The 20,244-nt window shown below is 41.2% G+C and overlaps 1 protein-coding gene across 2 annotated transcripts in view; it reads left to right on the plus strand.

Annotated features, from left to right (window-relative positions):
- Positions 1-6,750: 6,750 nt before the first annotated feature.
- Positions 6,751-20,244, plus strand: part of LARS2 (leucyl-tRNA synthetase 2, mitochondrial) — a 162,085-nt gene continuing 148,591 nt past the window's right edge. Inside the window, exons 1-4 of one of the 2 annotated variants that reach the window (XM_028844035.2) lie at positions 6,751-6,855; positions 9,298-9,374; positions 11,763-12,017; positions 17,546-17,674. In XM_028844035.2, the coding sequence (XP_028699868.2) occupies positions 11,784-12,017; positions 17,546-17,674 (363 nt within the window). In that variant the 5' untranslated portion in view covers positions 6,751-6,855; positions 9,298-9,374; positions 11,763-11,783. The remainder of the gene's footprint in view (positions 6,856-9,297; positions 9,375-11,762; positions 12,018-17,545; positions 17,675-20,244) is intronic. The other variant, XM_015131155.3, reaches the window with a different exon arrangement.

The raw sequence follows: 20,244 nt of genomic DNA on the forward strand, positions 1-20,244 counted from the left end.
ATTGACTCAGCTCCAGGTAAGGTCGGAAATTTCTCCCACAAACCAGACCTTCGATTTCTCCAGTGGGGGTGTGTGGTCGGGAGCAGAGGATCTCCGCTTCCCACTTCAGCAGTTTGGGCACTCACAGTATTTGGGATGTCTCCCATGTCCCGAAGGAGCAGTCCGTTTACTTCAGAGGGTCTGTGGGTCCTCTCGGGATTCCAGGTTTGTTCTTGCAGTCATTCTGGAGCTAAAATTCACTATGCAAACTTCCACATGCTGCTCTGTCCATCCCAGTTGGAGCTGCAATCTAGTCCTGCCTCCCACCCATCATGATGAATATATTTATTGTTTTTAATCACAAAAGTAATACCTGTCTGTTGTAAAAACTTCAGTGTCTTAATACAAAGAATAAAATATTAAAGTCCACCTCAACGAGCTTAGCATTTTTTCAGAGATTCTTACCTTTTCACAGACTTCTCTCCTCCAGTTACTTCTTCCCTTTCCTGCGTCGTCAGTTTCTCCTTTTATTTGATTATCTCCACCTTCTTACAAATGTATTCATGCATTTTCTTTTTCATTTTTCTTTGCTTTCTTTCTTTTTCTTTTTCTTTCTTTTTTTTTTTTTTTTTTGAGCCTGGGTCTCACTCTGTAGCCCAGGCTGGAGTGCAGCAGGGCAGTCATGGCTCACTGCAGCCTCAAACTCCTGGCCTTCAGCTATCCTCCCACCCCAGCCTCCCAAGTAGCTGGGACCACAGGCATGCAACATCCTGCCTGGCTAATTTTTTTAAAAGTTTTTTGTAAAGACAAGGTCTTGCTATGTTGACTAGGCTGGTCTCAAACTCCTGGGCTCAACCAATCCTTCCACCTTGGCCTCCCAAAGTGTTGGCATTACAGGCATCAGCCACTGCACCCAGATTAATGCATTTTCTATTCCTTTTAAAGGCACCCAAGAAGGGCACTGCCTTCACTTCCACAGTATTGTTGAAAAAATACAAAACCTGAATAAAGCAAGAGGAACATTCTACAAAATACTTGATTAGTACATCTCTTCAGAAGTGTCAAGTCATGAAAGGCAAAAAAGAGAGAGAGGCTGTCCCAGCTTGCAGGAGACAAAGGAGACATAATAATTTAGTGCAAAATGTCCATAGGCTGGATCCTAGACTAGGTAATAGAAGGAAACTCCCTCAGTGTGATAACGACTATTTTTTTTTATCTGTTTCTGAGAAACAAATTATCCTCTAAACATAACAGCTTAAAACTACAAACATAATCTCACATAGCTTCTGGGAATGGCTTAGCTGAGTGGTTCTGCCTCAGGGTCTCCAAGGGTCTCAGTCAAGCTGTTATCTGGGGCTGCTGTCTTTGAAGACTACACGGGATTGGAGGGTCCATTATACACGGACCTGGCTGTTGGCAGATGGCTTCATTTCCTCAGCATATAGCCCTTTCTATAGGCTAATGATGTGGCTTACCCCCAGGGTAAGTGATGCAAGACACACACGGTGAGAATGACCTAGATAGAAGATGCAATATCTCTTATAACCTAATCTAGAAAGTGACATACTGCTGTATTTTATTGGTCATACTAACTGTGGTACAATGTGGGAAGAAACTACACAAGGGCAAGAATACCAGCAGGTGAAGCTCACTGGAGGCTATCTTAGAGGTGGGATACTACAAAGAGTATTTAAGAAGAACTTAAAGCAAGCGTCATATTTAAAGGTAGAACATTAGAGGCAACCCCATTTAAGTGAGGAACTCATGGAATAAGACAAGGATGCCCACTATCACAGCTATTACAACTTTTATCAAATGTGAAGAAGGCTCTCCTCTTTGGGGACTGTTTATGGTCTCTAGTATTGTTTGACTCTGACTTGCCCTTCAAGTTGAGTCCTGGCCGTGGGGGACAAATAGTGTTATGGGTGTGACTCTGGAGAGCCAAGCTCCTTTAATGGGACAGTGGCAAGTAAAAATATTTCTGAAGATCCATAAGTTAGAGTGTTAATAACAAACAACACTCTGAAAGGCATAAAATTAAGCAAACAGCGATGGGTATCAGTTCCTTTATTTAACGAAGAAACTTTTACACTCTTTTTGGGATACAAAATTCCAAAACCAATACAAACTCATCCTAGAAAACTAATCCCCAACTAATACAGAATCTGTATTAGTTTCTTATGGCTGCTATAACAAATCACCACTAACTTGGTGGCTTAAAAAAAAAAAAGAAAAAAATGCATTTATCCTCTTACAAGTCTGGATGTAAGAGAATCCCAAATCAGTTTCACTGGGCAGAAATCAAGGTGTTGGCAGGGACTCACTCCATGTGGGGGCTCTAGGAGATAATCTATTTTCTTTTTAGTTTTGAAATGGAGTTTTGCTCTTGTTGCCCACGCTGGAGTGCAATGATGCGATCCCAGCTCACTGCAACCTCTGCCTCTCTGGTTCAAGCAATTCTCCTGCCTCAGCCTCCCAAGTAGCTGAGATTACAGGTGTGCACCACTATGCCTGGATACTTTTGTATTTTAGTAGAGATAGGGTTTCACCATGTTGGCCAGGCTGGTGTCAAACTCCTGACCTCAAGTGATCCACCCGCCTTGGCCTCCCAAAGTGCTGGGATTACAGGAATGAGCCACCACACCCAGCCTATTTTCTTTTGTTTTTTTAAATTACGGTAAAATATATATATAATGACATTTATCATTTTAACAATTTTTAAATGTACAGTTCAGTGGCATTAAGTACATTCACGTTGTTGTGCCAACATCCCCACCTTCCATCCCAGAACTCTTTTTATCTTCCCAAACTGGAACTCTGTACCCCTTAAATAATAACTTCCCATTCCCTCCCCATTACCCTATCCTCTGGCAACCGCCATTCTGCTTTCCATCTTAGAATTTGACTGCTCTAAATACCTTATATAAGAGGAATCATACAATATTTGTCCTTCAATGATCACCTTATTTCACTGAGCATGTGATTCATCTATGTATAGTGTGTGTCAGAATTTCCTTCCTTAAAGGCTGAATAACATTCCATTGAATGTATATACCATTTTCTTTTATACATTTAGCTGTGGATGGACACTTTTGTTACTTATACCTTTTTGCTGTAGTGAACAATGTTGCTATAAACATGGGTGTACAAATATCTCTTTGAGGCCCTACTTTCAAACCTTTTGAATATCTACCCAGAACTAGAGTTGCTGGATCACATGAGAAAAATTTGTATTCCTGCCTTTTTTATCTTCAACTGCATGAGCTGCACTCTTTACATTCTTTGGCTCATGGTCCTTTCCTTCATCTTCTAAAACAGCATTGTAGTATCTTGTTTTAGTGGTCATTTTGCCTCTTCTCTCTCAAATTTCTCTCTGTCTCCCTCTTATAAGGACCCTTGTGATTGCATTTAGGGCCACCTGGCTAATCCAGGATAATCTCCCTATCTCAAGATCCTTAATGTAATCACATGTGCCAAATCTCTTTTGCTATATAAGGTGACATTCGCAGGTTCCAGGGAGTAGAACCTGGATATCTTTGGGGGGCATTATTCAACCCCATACAGCTAATAGAAAAAGTAAAAAGAATACAGAAACATTGTTAATAGAAAGGTCCATAAAATCCTACTGTCCCTAGAGATCATCACAGGAAATAGTTTGGGATATAGTTTTTTATATTTCTTCCTATGCATATACTAACAAATGCCTTTCTTTTACTTCCTTTCCCTTTTTAAAAAACAAAAAAACGAAGCCGGGCATGGTGGCTCACGCCTGTAATCCCAGCACATTGGGAGGCCGAGGCAGGCGGATCACAAGGTCAGGAGATCGAGACCACGGTGAAACCCCGTCTCTACTAAAAATACAAAAAATTAGTCGGGCATGGTGGCGGGCGCCTGTAGTCCCAGCTACTCAGGAGGCTGAGGCAGGAGAATGGCGTGAACCCAGGAGGCAGAGCTTGCAGTGAGCCAAGATCACACCACTGCACTCCAGCCTGGGGGACAGAGCGAGACTCCGTCTCAAAAAAAATAAAAATTAAAAAAAAGAGGTAACATTCTACACAGCCCAGCAACTTGTCTGTTTCATTTAATAATGTATTCAAGCAAGCTCTTTAAGAGTGAAAAGGATTTATTTTCATGCTACTGTCTTCTTTGAACTAAAAATAGTAACTTTCCAGTAAAGTAAGTGACTTTTAGAAAAATTCTAGTTGAAATAATCTTCTAGAAATGTCAATGTTAACTGTAATTCAAAATAGGAAAGACAGATTTTTCAACCAAAATAAGGTTAGAAGCTGTATTTTGGGTAAGTTAGAGAAAGGGGCACTCTAGTTATATATGGATGCACGTGACATACCTGAAGGCTAAACTGCATCAAGTGTGGCAGGATAATATGCCAGCCAATGTTTCCATGGTATCAGTTTAAATTAAGCGTCTGGTGTTCAGAGTGGGACCTGGGTTGGAACCCTGGCTCTGTCATCAACTATATATGTGACCTTAGGCGAGCTATGTCCAACCTCTGGACCTCAGTGTCCTTGTCTTTGAAGTAAGAGGATTGGACTAGAAGTTCTAACCTCTTTATGATCTTCCGTTCTGCAACTTGAGAAGCGCACTATTCTGCCAGGATGGAGATCCAGTTTTGAATAACAAATCTTATGACCTGAGCAAGACAGCTCTTTTGGGCCTCAGTTGATTTATCTGTAAAATGAGGAGATTGGACTAGAAAGGAGCTAGATCTTTTCTAGCTCTCACATTCTAGGACAGTGAGTCTTCAAACTGAATATGTCTAGGATCAGTTAGGGGTCTTGTTAAAATTCAGAGTCTGATTCAGAAGGTCTGGGGCAGAGACTGAGTTTCTCATTTCCAGCAAATTCCCAGGTGAGGCAATAACAAGGTATTTGGATGTTAAACTATTAGGAAACCTTGTTAGAGACATGGAAATGGGCAAAAGAGATTATTGTATGTCCCTTGAGTGGAGTATTGGGGGATTATCTGATGCTATAGGAGCGCAAACCTTTGCTTGCCTTTCTGTTAACTAGCTATTGTTCATCTCTGTAAGAATAGAAGCTAAATTATGGAATATGAGACCGGGCACAGTGGCTCATGCCTGTAATCCCAGCACTTTGGGAGGCCATGGTGGATCACTTGAAGTCAGGAGTTCAAGAGCAGCCTGGCCAACATGGCGAAACTCCTTCTCTACTAAAAATGCAAAAATTAGCCAGGCATGGTGGTGTGCGCTTGTAGTCCCAGCTATTTAGGAGGCTGAGGCAGGAGAATTGCTTGAACCCGGGAGGTGGAGGTTGCAGTGACCTGAGATCATGCCACTGCACTCCAGCCTGGGCAACAGAGTGAGACCCTGTCCCAAATAAATAAATAAAAATGTAGAATATGGATACAGTAGTCCCCCTTATGTTCAGTTTCACTTTCTGAGGTTTCAGTTACCTGAGGTCAACCAAAGGCCGAAATTATTAAATGAAAATTTTCAGCAATAAATAATTCATAAGTTTTAAGTTGCATACCATTCTGAGTAGTGTGATGAAATCTTGCTACATCCTGCCTGGGATGTGAACCATTGTGAATGATTCCTTTGTCCAGCATATACACGCTATATAGCTACCCAACTTAGTAGCCATCTCGGTTATCAGACTGACAGATCACAATAAGAAGGGTGAGGACAGTACAATAAGCTATTCTGAGAGAGACCACAGTCATATAACTTTTATTACTGCATATTGTTACAATTGTTCTATTATTGGATATTTTTGTTAATATTTTACTGTTGTCTAATTTACAATTTAAACCTTATCATAGGTATGTACGCATAGGGAAGAAAAACAGTATACATAGAGTTCAGTACTGCCCCAGTTTCAGGCGTCCCCTGAAGGTCTTGAAACATGTCTCATGAGAATAGGAGGGACTACTGTAATCATGTGATGAATTTTGTTTGGTAGAGATACGATTTCAAGCCTGTAAGAAAGAAATGGCTCCCAAACATTACTTTTTCCCGTCCTATAGGATATTAACCAATTTTGCACAATTAGCAAATTCATTTCAGTATTCTTGACTCCCCACATATATGAGTTCTTCAAGTTCTCCTTTAAACCGGTTTTACCTTTTTGAAAATTATGCTCTAACACCACTGGTTCTTTGCAATTCACTGATTTGTTGATTTATTACAAGCATGAAACACTTGCCGGGTGTGCTACAGTGCGGGCATGGGATATACAAACTCCTCTAGGAAAGGGAAGGCATCATGCTTTCCTGACTCCCAGCACACTTGCCAAGTGAGAAAAGTACCTTACCCCAAACCTATTATTGACCAGGTAATTCCACCCCCCGCCCCAGGGCTAGAGGATTACGCAATATAGTGGAAGTAGGTGCCTCACTAATCAAGCGGTCAATTAGGAATCAAGAGGTCAAGACCTGCCCAAGCCCAGGAGGCAGTAGTTGCTACGCTGGGATTCGAACCCTGAGGTCTGGGCTACATCCTAGGGCTCTTTTCACCAGCTGCCGCCTAATTTACTCTGAGGCTACTAAATCAACGGCTTTCATCCGTCTGCTATAATTATCATAATTTGAGCCCCACACGTCTAGAGCTTTGCCGACGCCAGAGCGGCTGAAGGGCGTGCCAGAGGCCGGCGGGGCGGAGCCCAGGGCCGACGCGCAGACGCCCCGCCCGACCCGGCGGGCTGCTGGGAGTCGAGGACTGGGTTGCTCTCTCTCCTTCCCCGGTCCCGCCCCCTTTTGTCTGTGTCGACCGCGGACGCTATCTATAAAGTTGTTGTTTTGACAACATGGCGGCGCCCATGATGCGTGGCAGGGCAGTGCTCGCCTGAAGGTGGAAAAGGAGGAGTAGAGGAGCCGCAGGCCAGAGCCTGTGAGCAGGTAAACCCCTGGATCGGGCGCAGCGAGATGAGAGACGAGACCCGGTCTCTTCTTCCTCCGGCTCGGGAGAGTCTGACTTGCTGAGGGCAGGAAGGGAAGGTGCGGGCTGAGTTAGGTGGTCCTGGAACGTTGCAGTTTCCACACTGAGAATATCTGAGATGCAGGTCTTTAGGATCTTTGAGCCACCGACCCCATTGATAGCTCTGGACTCTTTCCCAGAAAAATGCACATATACACGTAGTTTTGTACTCAAGCTCCCCTCTCCACTGCTCCCCTATCTCAGTTCATCCTTGGATCTTTGCTCCCCGGACTAGGGGTTTAGACCCAGTTGAAGGTCATCCCTTGCCTCTCTGGGGCCCACAGGTCGTTTTCACATGTTAGGGCTCCGAGGTCCTCAGAAAGATGAGGTTCCAGACAAGAAATCTGCCTGAGGTCACAGGTAATTAGTAGCTGCAAAATCCAAGATACTTACTTGTTTTCACAAAACTTGGTTTCTTTAAGATGAATTTTCCCAGGTGCATTCTTGCACTTTCTTTTGAGTGTTGTGCACAGATGCCCTTGTGTGCTTCTCCCCTGTGTTCTGTTTCTTTTTCTGCCTCCTACTCTTCTAGGCTTCTCTGTCCATATATGATCTCATTTTTGGTCCAATTCTCAGGCGCTTCCTATTCTCAAAAACCTTAACCTTAAGCTCCAACTGAGATTGAGGTCAGGGTTGATTCTAAAGAGGGGTGGAGTAGTGGGAATTGATTCTTTGGAAGGATGTGGAAGAAGAGACAAGATTCTAAGCATCTAGGGACGGAACTGTAGGAGCCAGAGCTAAGGAAGAAAAGGGCCAAGTTGATCATAATAAGACATGAGCCACACCTTTCACATCGTCATATCCTCACAGCCGTTTAATAAAATGGCTGCTCCTCACTGCCAATAAGAGGCAGTCCATCAGGGCTTTGGTGGAGGGGTACTTGGAGTGGCCAAGAACAAGGCCTGGGAAGTAAGGGAAAGGAATAGGGCTGAACCCTAGGAAGTTCAGTGATGAATCACAGCCGTGAATAGTGACTATATGTTGATTCTTGTGAGTCCTCTTATGGGATTAGAATTTGAGTGGGATCTTGGGGACTCCTAACCACAAAAGATGTGAACTATTCTTAAAAAGTCTTAACACAGGTTATCAGATTACTCCCCCAAAAAGGTGGAATCAATTTATGTTCCTACCAGCAGTTATTTAAAAAATGCATATTTCTTTTTCATTTGCCAATCTGGTAACTGAACTTTCATTGTTTTAATTTGCATTTATTTGATTAGTTGTAAAATTTATCTTTTTCAGATTAACCATTTGTATGTCCTCTTTATTAACCATTTATATGTCATCTTTGTTATTTTCCTTTGCCCATTTTTAAAATTTGATTTTTAGTGTTTCTTTTCTCACACATGAACTAAGGAGTAGAATAACCTTTTGTTTTTGCAGTTTTGGTGAACATTTTCTCATAGCTAATTGTTTGCTTTCCAATTCTGTTCTTAATGGTTTTGATATACAGATATTTTACATTTTTAGCATCAGATTTATTAATATTTTCCTTTGTGAATTTTTTCATTGTTTCATTGTTTTTATACATTGTTTTATACATTTTGTTGTTTTTATACTCAGGACAGAACATCCTGCATCCTCTTAAGATTTATTAAATACTCATCTGTGGTCCAGGTGCGGTGGCTCACGCCTGTAATCCCAGCACTTTGGGAGGCTGAGGTAGAGTGATCACGAGGTCAGGAGTTTGAGACCAGCCTGGCCAACATAGTGAAACGCCGTCTCTACTAAAAATACAAAAACTTAGCCGGGCATGGTGGCGTGTACCTGTGATCCCAGCTACTCGAGAGGCTGAGGCAGGAGAATCGCTTAAACCCGGGAGGCGGAGGTTGCCGTGAGCCAAGATCACACCATTGCACGATCTCATTGCGACAGTGCGAGACTTTGACTAAAAACAAACAAACAAACTCATCTGTATTTTTATTTTGTTTTATGGTACTTAAAAAAAATTCTTATTTATTTTATTTTTTCTTATTTCTGCTTTTCAGATCGAGACCTACAGATAAAAAACATTTAATCTGTCTGGGATTTACTCCAGTTTATGATTTGAGGTGGAGCTCTAATTTTAAGTTTTTCTCCTCTTTGTCGAATAATCTATTACTATCTAATCTGCTCCTGCTTTTTTAAAAAAATGAACTTTAAATGCGTTTAAATACCCAGATCTGTTTCAGGATTCTCTAGTTCACTGGTTTATTTAAGCAAAGCAGAGGTCATTAGTGAGCCAGGTATTATGTAAACATTTTTAGAAAGCTTATTCTTGTTGTGTAGACAGAGCAGTTTAAGTCACTATATTTTATAATTTTGTTGTGCCCCTTGGTTTCTGTTTGAGAGGATAGCCCAGAACACTCCTTATGTGTTCTTAGGGGATGCTGTCTAGGAGAGAAATGGCAAGCACCCATCTATGTGTCTTCTGCTGAACGGCGTTCTTTGGCTTGCAAAGGTATGAAAGTATTGACTTGGCAAGAGAACCATAAAATCTGTGACTTCTATATAATTAGGGAGTTCTAATTATAGAAACCTAAGCCCTAAAAATATATGCAGTTGCCTTAAGTGTAAAAATGTATGTATATTAGGTCGGTCATATGGAATTGCTAACATTTAACCAATTTCATATAGATCAAATATCTGTAATCAGATCTGTGTACTTTAAAATAGCCAAGCCCAACTAATAGACAGTTTTCTTTTCTTTTTTTCTTTTTTCTTTTTTTTTGAGATGGAGTCTCACATTGTCACCCAGGCTCTAGAGTGCGGTGGTGCGATCTCGGCTCACTGCAACCTTTGCCTCCCAGGTTCAAGTTATTCCTCTGCCTCAGCCACCCAAGTAGCTAGGATTACAGGTGCACATCACCATGCCCAGCTAATTTTTGTATTTTTAGTAGAGAAGGGATTTTGCCATGTTGGCCAGGTTTGTCTCAAACTCCTGACCTCAGGTGATCCACTTGCCTCAGCCTCCCGGAATGCTGGGATTACAGATGTGAACCACTGCCCCCGGCCTAAGGGAGATTTTGTTTTAAAGTCTATACTTTATTCTACCCCTAAAGAAACAAGAGGTGTTTAATGCAGTGAGAATGTCAGTGACTTTGGCAGACCAACTTGTAAGATGCCCACATTATGTTGCTATCTTATGCGAGCATGGCACTCACTGTTATAAGCCCATATTGACCTTCCTGGCAACATTTGTGTTCCAGTACCTTTGTGAAACAGGCCAAATCCTAATAGAAGTTGAAATAATTTTGAGAGAATCAAAGAACATCAGCTTAGAGTGCCAGGTTTCTTTATTTCTGTCTTGTTTTGAAAAGATCTGTTTTCATCTGTTTTTTCACTGTAGCACTTCTTGAATGCTATTATGCAAGAAGGAGAAAGTTTAGGCTATTTAGTCTAACATTTATATCTTAAATATTTGTGAAATATTTGATGAAATCTCAACCCTTTAAATAGCAATAAAACATGCAACTTCTTCAATGAGGTCATTTCTAGAATTTACTTGTGGAAGAAGCCAATGAAACATTAAAATTGAATTTTCAGTCACAACTGGATATCCTGGTAGGCCCCAAACTATGAGTTGAATTCCAAAAAATAGCACTCACCATGACTACACATTATATATTTTTGTTTCTTATCTGCCTCCCTTACTGTTTGTTTCTTATCTGCTTCCCTACTAATATGTAAGTGCCATGAAAGAAGGGACTCTGGGTCAGGTGCGGGTGGCTCATGTCTGTAATCCCAGCACTTTGGGAGGCCAAGGTGGGCAGATCATGAGGTCAGGAGTTTGAGACCAACCTGGCTAACATGGTGAAACCCCATCTCCCTAAAAATACAAAAATTAGCTGGGCATGGTTGTGCGTGCCTATAATCTCAGCTACTCAGGAGGCTGAGGCAGGAAAATTACTTGAACCCAGGAGGCGGAGGTTGCAGTGAGCCAAGATCATGCCATTGCACTCCAGCCTGGACAATAGAGCGAGACTCTGTCTCAAAAAAGAAAAAAAAAAAAAGAAAGAAGGGACTCTGTTTTTGTTTACTGCTGTATCCCCAGTGCTTAGAACAATGTGTGGGCCTAGTGGTACTCAATAAATATTTGATGGTGGCTTATGCCTTTAATCCCAGCACTTTGGTAGGCTAAGGCAGGTAGATCACTTGAGCCCAGGAGTCAGAGGTTACACTGAGGTATGATTGTGTCACTGCACTCCAGCCTGAGTGAAAGAGCAGGACCCTGTCTCTAAAAAGTAAGTCAATAAATAAATAAATATTTGGTAAATGAAGGAGAAACTAAATGAATTATCAGTCTTCTAAATAGTGGTTGTTTTCAGGTTCAGCCTACAGGGTATATTTAACTCATAATATGTATAAAAATTGCAAATAGTAGTTCAGAGTTTCTGGCCCTCCTGGGAGGCCTCTATTTAGACCCCTTCTGCTATTTGAGCCTAAGGCCAACCCAACATGTGCTTGAGCTCTTCTGAGGCTCGAAGACATAGGAAGTGAAGCCTGCTGGAGCGTCCCTGGGCTGGCCCACGGGAAGGGGAGGGAGGGCACTCCATGCCTTCCATGCAACTGGTAAGGTTGTGCAGGAGCTGGCCAGCTGATGGTCTCCATTTTTTCCTACAGGATTTTTGCATTTTTGATGTTAGGGGTCACTGATCCTTTATATTTTCTATTAAAAAGTTTGTGTTTAGCTTAATTGAATTGCTAAAGTATTCTTTTCAGGGAAAGAAATCATTAAAAGAGTAAGGGGAACGCACAGGGCCATAACACTGGACTGTGACAAATGGAAAGATAGGCTCTGGGGAGGGTTTGAGGCAGCTTATCGTGTGCTTTCTGCCCTCTTTTTCAGGGCCTTCTCACCTTCTGAAGAATGGCTTCTGCTTGGCAGAGATTGGGTTTTTATGCCTCTCTTCTGAAAATACAGCTAAATGGTGGGCCAGATGTCATCAAGTGGGAAAGAAGAGTAATTCCCAGATGTACCAGAAGTATCTACAGTGCCACGGGAAAGTGGACAAAAGAGTATACATTGCAGACAAGAAAGGATGTTGAGAAATGGTGGCATCAGCGAATAAAAGAACAGGCCTCCAAAATTTCAGAGGCTGATGTGAGTATTCTGAGAGATTCTAAGAGGGTAGAGAAGAGGGGCTGAAGGTTTGGACCCTGGGGTTAGACTACCTGGTTCAAATAAGATACTAAATATGTGACCTTGAACCAAATTGTTGAATTTCTCTGTGCTTCAATTCTCTTATCTGAAATGGAGAGTGGTCATAATAGTGCCCACCTGCACTATTGGGAGGGGTAAATGGATTGGGAAGCATAAATGAGGTGATACAAGGATAGTGCTTACAAGAGTTTCCAGTGTGGTGGATACACACATAGTAATATTGTGCACAAGGTATATGGCAGACAGCAGCAAACCAGATGTTCTAGAGCAACATTTACTAGGGGAAGCTAATCAAAATAGGAGCTCTACCAGATGATGGGTCCTTTGTGGTCCATTGCATGGTGGGGCAGCACACAGATTTCTGGCAAGGTCATATCTGAGACTCCAGGAGAGGCACCCAGGCTCCTCGCTGGCTGCAGGTTCTGAGAAGTAACTGCCCCTTCCCTGGCATGACCTTAGCCTCCAACTCTGTTCTGCGGCCTCAGCATCATAGTTTGGGGGATATCAGCCCTTCCACTGTTGTGATCTGGGGTAGGGTCTAACCTTGAGGTAGCAGCTACACGTGTTAGTGGACCCTTGGCTTCTGCACCAGGTGCACCAGCTCGGCACTCTACCTGAATTAATGGTGGAAATATAATACTTGGCTGCAGCCAGTTTCCGTGGAGTGCTCTCTGTTCCTTTTCTGGGGGGCTAGCCTGCTGGGAATCAGTCTGGAACGTGTTAACCCTTACCTCTTGATATTGGTCAAAATGACAGGTGGGAGATGTGATTTGTTACATGAAATGTTTGAATCTGATTGGAGTTTTACTCTTAAATTCTGATCATCTCTTTGTAGTAGTTATAATCAAATAACTTAAACTTCTATGTTTAATAAAGAGATTAGGCCCAAGGCAAGCAGCTGAATAAATATAGCTGCACAAGACCACACCTCTCTAAATTTGCCTTTTCCCCATCTCCTGATTGTGTCATCACATTCATTCTTTCTATAAGATTGGTGGTTATGAAAAATGAGTGAGGGAAGGGGAGCTATTTGTGTTAAACTGAAAGATGGTTAGAAAGAAAAATTGCTATTGAGAAAGATGTAGTGTATAACAAGTAAAATGAAATGAAAAAAAAGGGAAAGTTTGAATGTAATGCATAATTTTACAATGAAAGTTTGACTTTTACCTCATTAAGAAGTGAAAAGCCCTTGTGTCAACATCATCAGACTAATGTAACTTAATAGATTCTGAAAACAAACTCTTAAGGAGCCGTTTAATTCTGAGTGAGGACAGTAAAATTAGCTTTTTTTCCCCCTTTTGGTTTAGATGATCATTTATTGACTTCCAAACGTTTCGACGTTGTAGCTTATTGATTTTGTGACATCTCATCCTTAAGCATACAGTTTTTAAAAATGTTAAATGAATCAAAAGAAATTGTTTTAATAATTGGGGAGATAGCATAAGGGGCATTGTGTGTGATCCCCTGGCAGGCCCCTATCAGGGTTTGAATCAAGGAATGGCAAAGCAGAGCGAGCACTCAGTGAGTGAGCCAGAGCCTGGGCTGCAATGCTGGCTCTGCCCCAGGAAACCTGCGTGATCCAGGCCACATCATTTAACGTTTTGGATTCTGGGGCTCCTTACATTGTTTATCTCACAGAATTGTTTTGAAAATCAAATGAGAAAATGTGTGACTGAACGCATTTTACAAACGGAAGTGGTACATAAATAAAAGATACATGAAGATCAGAACGCGGTGTGTCTATCAGGAACTGAGACTGTGACGGAATGCTCGTGGATTTTGAAGCATTTATAATCGATCTCACTCTGGTATTAGATTCACTTGAAATCCACTCAAATAAGTTTTTCAAAATGGAATGTCTTGTCATCAACATAATTATTATTTAAAAAATAATTTCCATTTAATGAGCATTTAACCATGTGCCAGGCACTGTCTTTCAGTTGTTTATCTCATTTAATCCTGAAACAACCCAGCGGGTAGATATTATTATCCTCATTTTTGGAGTAAGAAAACTGAGGCTCAGAAAGAGGTTTAGGCAGTTTGCCAAGACATGGCAGAGCCAGGATTCAAAATCAAATGTGTGTTTGATTCCTGAGCTCATGCTTTTTTACCCAGAAACCTTCTTTTGTCTCACCTTTGATTTATAGATAGCAAACTAATCCCAAAAGGCAAAGGAATTTGCCCAAGACATCACGGCTAGTGACAAAGCTAGGACCAGAGCTAGGGCTCCGGACTTCTATTGAGGTGCTCCTTTTACTCTTTCCTTCTCTAGGCTCAGCCACAGCTTCAGAGCGTGATCTATAAAGAGGCAGAAGTCATTTTTCTTCTAAAGTCAGAACTTGACAAAAATAATAGGACCCACTTATAAAAGCCATCCTTTCCCCATCACTTAAAATCTTAATCTCTTTTAAAGGCTTAAATTCTTACACTTTTATATAATTATGAAAATTTCCCTTTCAATCAGATTCTTGCTCAATTATAACAGAAACTCCCATCATTCCTTCTCTCTTTTCCACCCCCAGATGATAGAACTCATTTCATTGTCACAGAGGAAAATGACTTAATTCATGCAGAAAAGCAAAAGGCAGAGACAGGCAATAAGCTGAATACCTTTCTGCAATAAACAAAAATCTTCATGCATATTAAAGACTTTAGAAAACAATACTTTTCTATGTATCTTTTATGAACTCAGATTTGGATTTTGGCTTAGCTAGTATATAATTATTCATTTGATTTTGCTATTAATTTAATCTTTATTGAACAAATATAAAAAAAGAGATGTTAGTGAAGAAATTACAGGTGGAAAATATTTGGGGCAGGATTGTTAAATATATAACAAACATTAGTATAATAAAAATAATTTTATGTAAAAAATTTCAAATGAAAAACTAGAAACAGCTTAGATCAAGGATTTTACTGTTTTTCTAAGCTCCCGAAGAACTCTTAACAGCTATTTTCCCATATTCCTAAAAATTTCTGAAGAATAAGCCATAGGCCTAATTCATTGTAAGGAGTAAGGCATGAATTGAGTGGATAGTTTTCTTCTGATTCTGCACTAAGTAAAAGAATGGGGTCTTGTACCTCCTTGGAGGGACTTGCTCATAAGCTGAGAGGGTTATTTGCCACTCACTTTCTTAAAGACAGTTATTAAGTTCCTGAGTTCCCACCAACCCCTGAATCTCAGGTCCTCTCTCACATTTCTGTGATTTTCCTAAGAGTTATAAATCTGCAGTTTCTAATTAAAGTGTGTGACCAATGTGTTGCTTTCCATCCTGTTTGTATAAATCCATTGTAGTTGTCATTTCAGCGGTTCCAGATGATTTTCTAATTTGTATATGATCTAGATTTCTTAATTGTTCTTTTTTTCCCATCTCTTCCTTCAGGCAGCTTAACACTCCTTGGTAATTTCTAGAGGATGGGCAGCACAAAGAAAAGTTCTATTCTAGTTTTTGTGGGTTTTTTTTTTTGCCACTTGCTAATGGTTCCGTTAAAGGTTTGTTTAACTTCTTTGCTGAAGGAAGTTTAAGAACTCCTTGGCAAGAATCTGATTTCTGGTTTCTTCTGCTCTACTGATTATATTTGGTTTATGTGCATTATTAGTCATGCGAACACTCAGCAAACAATATTTAAAAACCCCCTCCCACATATGTACACAAAAGAAGGGTTATGAATATTCTGTTTTGTGTTTGTTTGCATTACTTTGGGGGAAGCAAATTGTTAAAGAACTTGAGTAAAGTTCTAGGAAGGGAATAAGGCCAGGAAGAAAAAAACAGAAGGCAGGAATAAATAAAACAAAAGCAGAAGTTCTGACCCTCAGTGACAAAACAGAATCAGTCACCCAGTTACCTGTTGCTCTTCCTTTCTCCCCAGCCCCTCCACCCCTGACCCCGTCATGAGATGATTTAAACTTGGGTGTGGGGAACCCTCCTATTACTTGGGTAGGATTTGTGAAGTTTGCTGGATAAAAGGTGCTCCATAGGGGCCAGTTATTAGGCTTTTGGAGCACGAAGGCCAACAAACATTTATCCAACATTTTATGAAACTCCTGCTGGTTCTGGGGGCAGGTGTGGAGAAGGAGGTGACTAAAGCACAGTTCTTACCCTTGAACAGTAGGTCCCCCCAGTAGGAGTCCATTCAAGGACTACCATCTTTGTTCACCTTACCCATTCATGTGCACACTAATGACAACATTCATCATTTTACCAGGGGAAGAATTAAGACGCCAGAAGTCAGTGATCTAATAAGGACTCACTGGCCTGTGTTCCTTCCGTTCAGATACATGTACAGTTTTCTATGTTTCTCATGACGAAGCTGCTGCTTTGGAAGCTGGAGAGTTACATAACCCTGGTCTGAGGCTGCTTATTTATCATCCCTGGAGAACAACAACCTTCTCCTTTGTTAAAAAGATCTCCTCATTACCTTCCCATTTCAACATTTTTGTTGAAAGACAGGCTGTCAATACAATGGGGAAACTCAGGACCCAAATTGGTACCTTAGGATCCTGTTGTTACTGCTAAACCTACGTCAGAATGCAGCTATAGAGAATTTAGGAAGAGACTCCATTTTTAGAGATGTTACATCTATGTGATTCAACTGTTGCTTCTTTGAATTATATGGATATATGTATGTGTTAGAGCTTCCTTCGGAAAAACAGTTCTTTAAGGCCCTAGATGGAAGCTGTCTTAAAAGAGAAGTGTTGTTTTGTTTTGTTTTTAATGGAGTAGCCATTCTTTTATTCCTTTACTTTCCTAATAATCTTGCTTTCACATTCCTCTACAGACTTGCGCTGAATTCTTTCTTGCATGAGATCGAAGAACCCTCTCTTGGGGTCTGCATTGGGACCGCTTTTCTTTCTTTTTTTTTTTCCCCATAGGTTATTGGGGTACAGGTGGTATTTGGTTACATGAGTAAGTTCTTTAGTGGTGATTTGTGAGATTTTGGTGCACCCATCACCCGAGCAGTATAGGCTGTACCCTATTTGTAATCTTTTATCCCTCGCCCCCTTCCACCATTCCCCCCAAGTCCACAAAGTCCATTGTATCATTCTTATGCCTTTGCGTCCTCATAGCTTAGCTCACACATATCAGTGAGAACATAAGATGTTTGGTTTTCCATTCCTGAGTTACTTCACTTAGAATAGTAGTCTCCAATCTCACCCAGGTCACTGCAAATACTGTTAATTCATTCCTTTTAAAAAAATAAGTTCTTAAAAGAGAAAAAAAATAAGATGTATGGGTAATTAACACTTAGAGGTTGTTTGGCATTATTTTGGACATTTGTTAACTTGAACCAGAGCTTTGAATTTTGCTTTTTGACATTTTAATTGATTTACATTCTGGGAACAGTCTTTTTAAAAGGAAACTTTTAAAATGTTAAATTATTACTTTGCGTAAAATGCCAAAATATTATATATACATGTGGAGTTCCCAGAAAATGCTTAATAAATACTCATTGTCGTTCTTTCCTAGAAATCAAAGCCAAAATATTACGTGCTTTCCATGTTCCCTTATCCTTCTGGTAAGCTGCACATGGGCCATGTGCGTGTCTACACCATCAGCGACACCATAGCACGGTTCCAGAAGATGAGAGGGATGCAGGTAAGAACAGGTACCTGCTGGAGCAGCCCTTGTCTGCCCCACGCAGGGTCAGCATATAGTAATATGTGTTCAAGACAAATGAAGAAAACCAACTTTAGTTAAGTTTAGGACAGCTTTGAAGATGGACATGAAAAGCTCAGTGTTTCCTTTTATGAATTAGAAGATACTATAATAAAGCATCTAGGTTAATTGGGGGGCAGCTATGAGTTGAGTGTTGTGCTGGGGTGGAGATCAGGTGGGAATGGGGTGAAAGGTAGATACAAATGTGGGTAACACTGATAATCTTCCCAGGAGATGCTCACCCATGAGTAGAGAATCATTGTATAAGGAACTGAGGTCAATAGTACAAATACATATCAGTGCTATGAGTGGCAGGTGAGACTGCAAGATATTTCTTTCCATTCTATTTGTTTTTTTTCCATATTCTTTGAGCATGTATTTCTTTTCGGGTTTTTTTTTTTTTTTTTTTGAAATGGAGTCTCTCTCTGTCACCCAGGCTGGAGTGCAGTGGTACAGTCTCAGCTCACTGCAACCTCTGCCTTCCGGGTTCAGGCCATTCTCCTGCCTCAGCCTCCCGAGTAGCTGGGACTACAGGTGCCCGCCACCACGCCCGGCTAATTTTTTGTAGTTTTAGTAGAAACGGGGTTTCACCATGTTAGCCAGGATGGTCTCGATCTCCTGACCTTGTGATCCGCCCACCTCGGCCTCCCAAAGTGCTGTGATTACAGGCATGAGCCACTGTGCCCAGCAGACCATGGATTTTTTTTCTAATGGAAAAAAATAATTTTTTTAAGAAAAGGTATTTGGGGAGTAACAACTCTGGGGAGTTGGGGAAAGTGCTACTAAAGAAGGAATATCTGGGCCAGGCACCTGGCTTATGCCTGTAATTCCAGTGCTTTGGGAGGCCCAGGCAGGAGGATTACTTGAGCCCAGGAGTTCGAGACCAACCTGGGCAATGTAGCAAAACCCCATCTCCGCAAAAAATACAAAAAATTAGCCCAGCGTGGTGGCACACACCTGTAGTCCCAGCTACTCAGGAGGCTGAGGTGGGAGAATCACTTGAACCTGGGAGGTCAAGGCTGCAGTGAGTTGTAATTGTGCCACTATACTCCAGCCTGGGCAACAGAGTGAGACCCTATTAAAAAAAAAAAAACAAAAAAAACTGATATGGGCCTTGAAAGATGAGGTGAAATTTATTGTGAGAGAGGAGGACAAACACCCTTCCTTGGCTGATGTGGGCCATTCCTCTTTACCCCATTGCCTGCTTTTTTAAAAAATTTTTTTGAGACAGGGTCTCATTTTGTCACCCCAGCTGGAGTGCTGTGGTTGCAATCACAGTTCACTGCAGCCTCGACATCCCAGGCTCAACTTCTGACTCTGTCTCCAAAGTAGCTGGGACTATAGGTACATACCACCATGCTCAGCTAATTTTTTATATTTTTTGTAGAGATGGGGTTTCACCACGTTGTCCAGGTATGTATTGAACTTCTGGGCTCAAGCAGTCCACCCACTTCAGCCTCCTAAGGTGCTACGATTATAGATGTGAGCTACTGCACCTAGCCCAGAGCCTAATCTTTACTAGCAATCTTTAGTAACACATCATCTTTAAGATGGGTGTTGGATAATCCTAATGTCTTCTTTAACCACCTATGAAATTGGCAGTATTGAAGAAGGGCTGAGAGCATGGCCCATTGAACCAGACTGCTAGGATTCAAATGCCAGCTCTTAACACTTACAAGCTGTGTGGCCTTTGAGTAGTTAATTAATTAACCTCTTCAACACCTTGTTTCCTCTCATCTATAAAATAGGAATAAAATAGTACCTGCCCCATTGGCCTGTTACAAGGATTCAAAGAGGGTGACTATGAAACACTTAGATAGCCAGCACACAGTATGTAACCAATAAGTGTTAGCAATTGCCAGCAGTGGGCAGGAACCTGCTCACACCAGCTCCTGAGAGTCAACTATGTATATCTCTGCCCAATGTTGTGTTTATTAGTCACCTTGGTAGCTTGAAATCTGCCATTGAGGGAGTATTTACACCATGGCAATCAGCAAACCTACAAATCATGGCCTTTTCCTCCAGGGAGCCAATTGTTAATTAAACATTTACTGGAACCCCAGTGGCCATTGCTACTGTGAACTTGTCAGGGCCTATACAAATGATATCTGCTGCCTCTCAGTTCTTTATATTTTCTTTTAGCAAGGTAAGTGCATCCATTGTCATAACTGGTTTGAAATTTTATGCTGAGCTGACATTGGCTGCAAGAAGTATTCCTAAAAGAGGGTCACGTTGTAATGTCTTTGTCAGTTGAAGAGTTCAATAACTTTATACTACCAAATTCAGAGATTTATGTTCCACTTTAAGATGGCTGAGGGTGTTTGTCTCTCTGGTTTTTATCAGATGTTATTTTTCCCAGATACTGCTTTTCATTATTTCTGCTCTGTTTATTAGAAAGAGGTGGGACAGGCTGGGCGTGGTGGCTCATGCCTGTAATCCCAGTAATTTGGGATGCCAAGATGGGCAGATCACCTAAGGTCAGGAGTTTGAGACCAGCCTGACCAACATGG

The sequence above is a fragment of the Macaca mulatta genome, chromosome 2, assembly GCF_049350105.2.
Source record: "Macaca mulatta isolate MMU2019108-1 chromosome 2, T2T-MMU8v2.0, whole genome shotgun sequence".
Lineage (NCBI taxonomy): Eukaryota > Metazoa > Chordata > Mammalia > Primates > Cercopithecidae > Macaca > Macaca mulatta.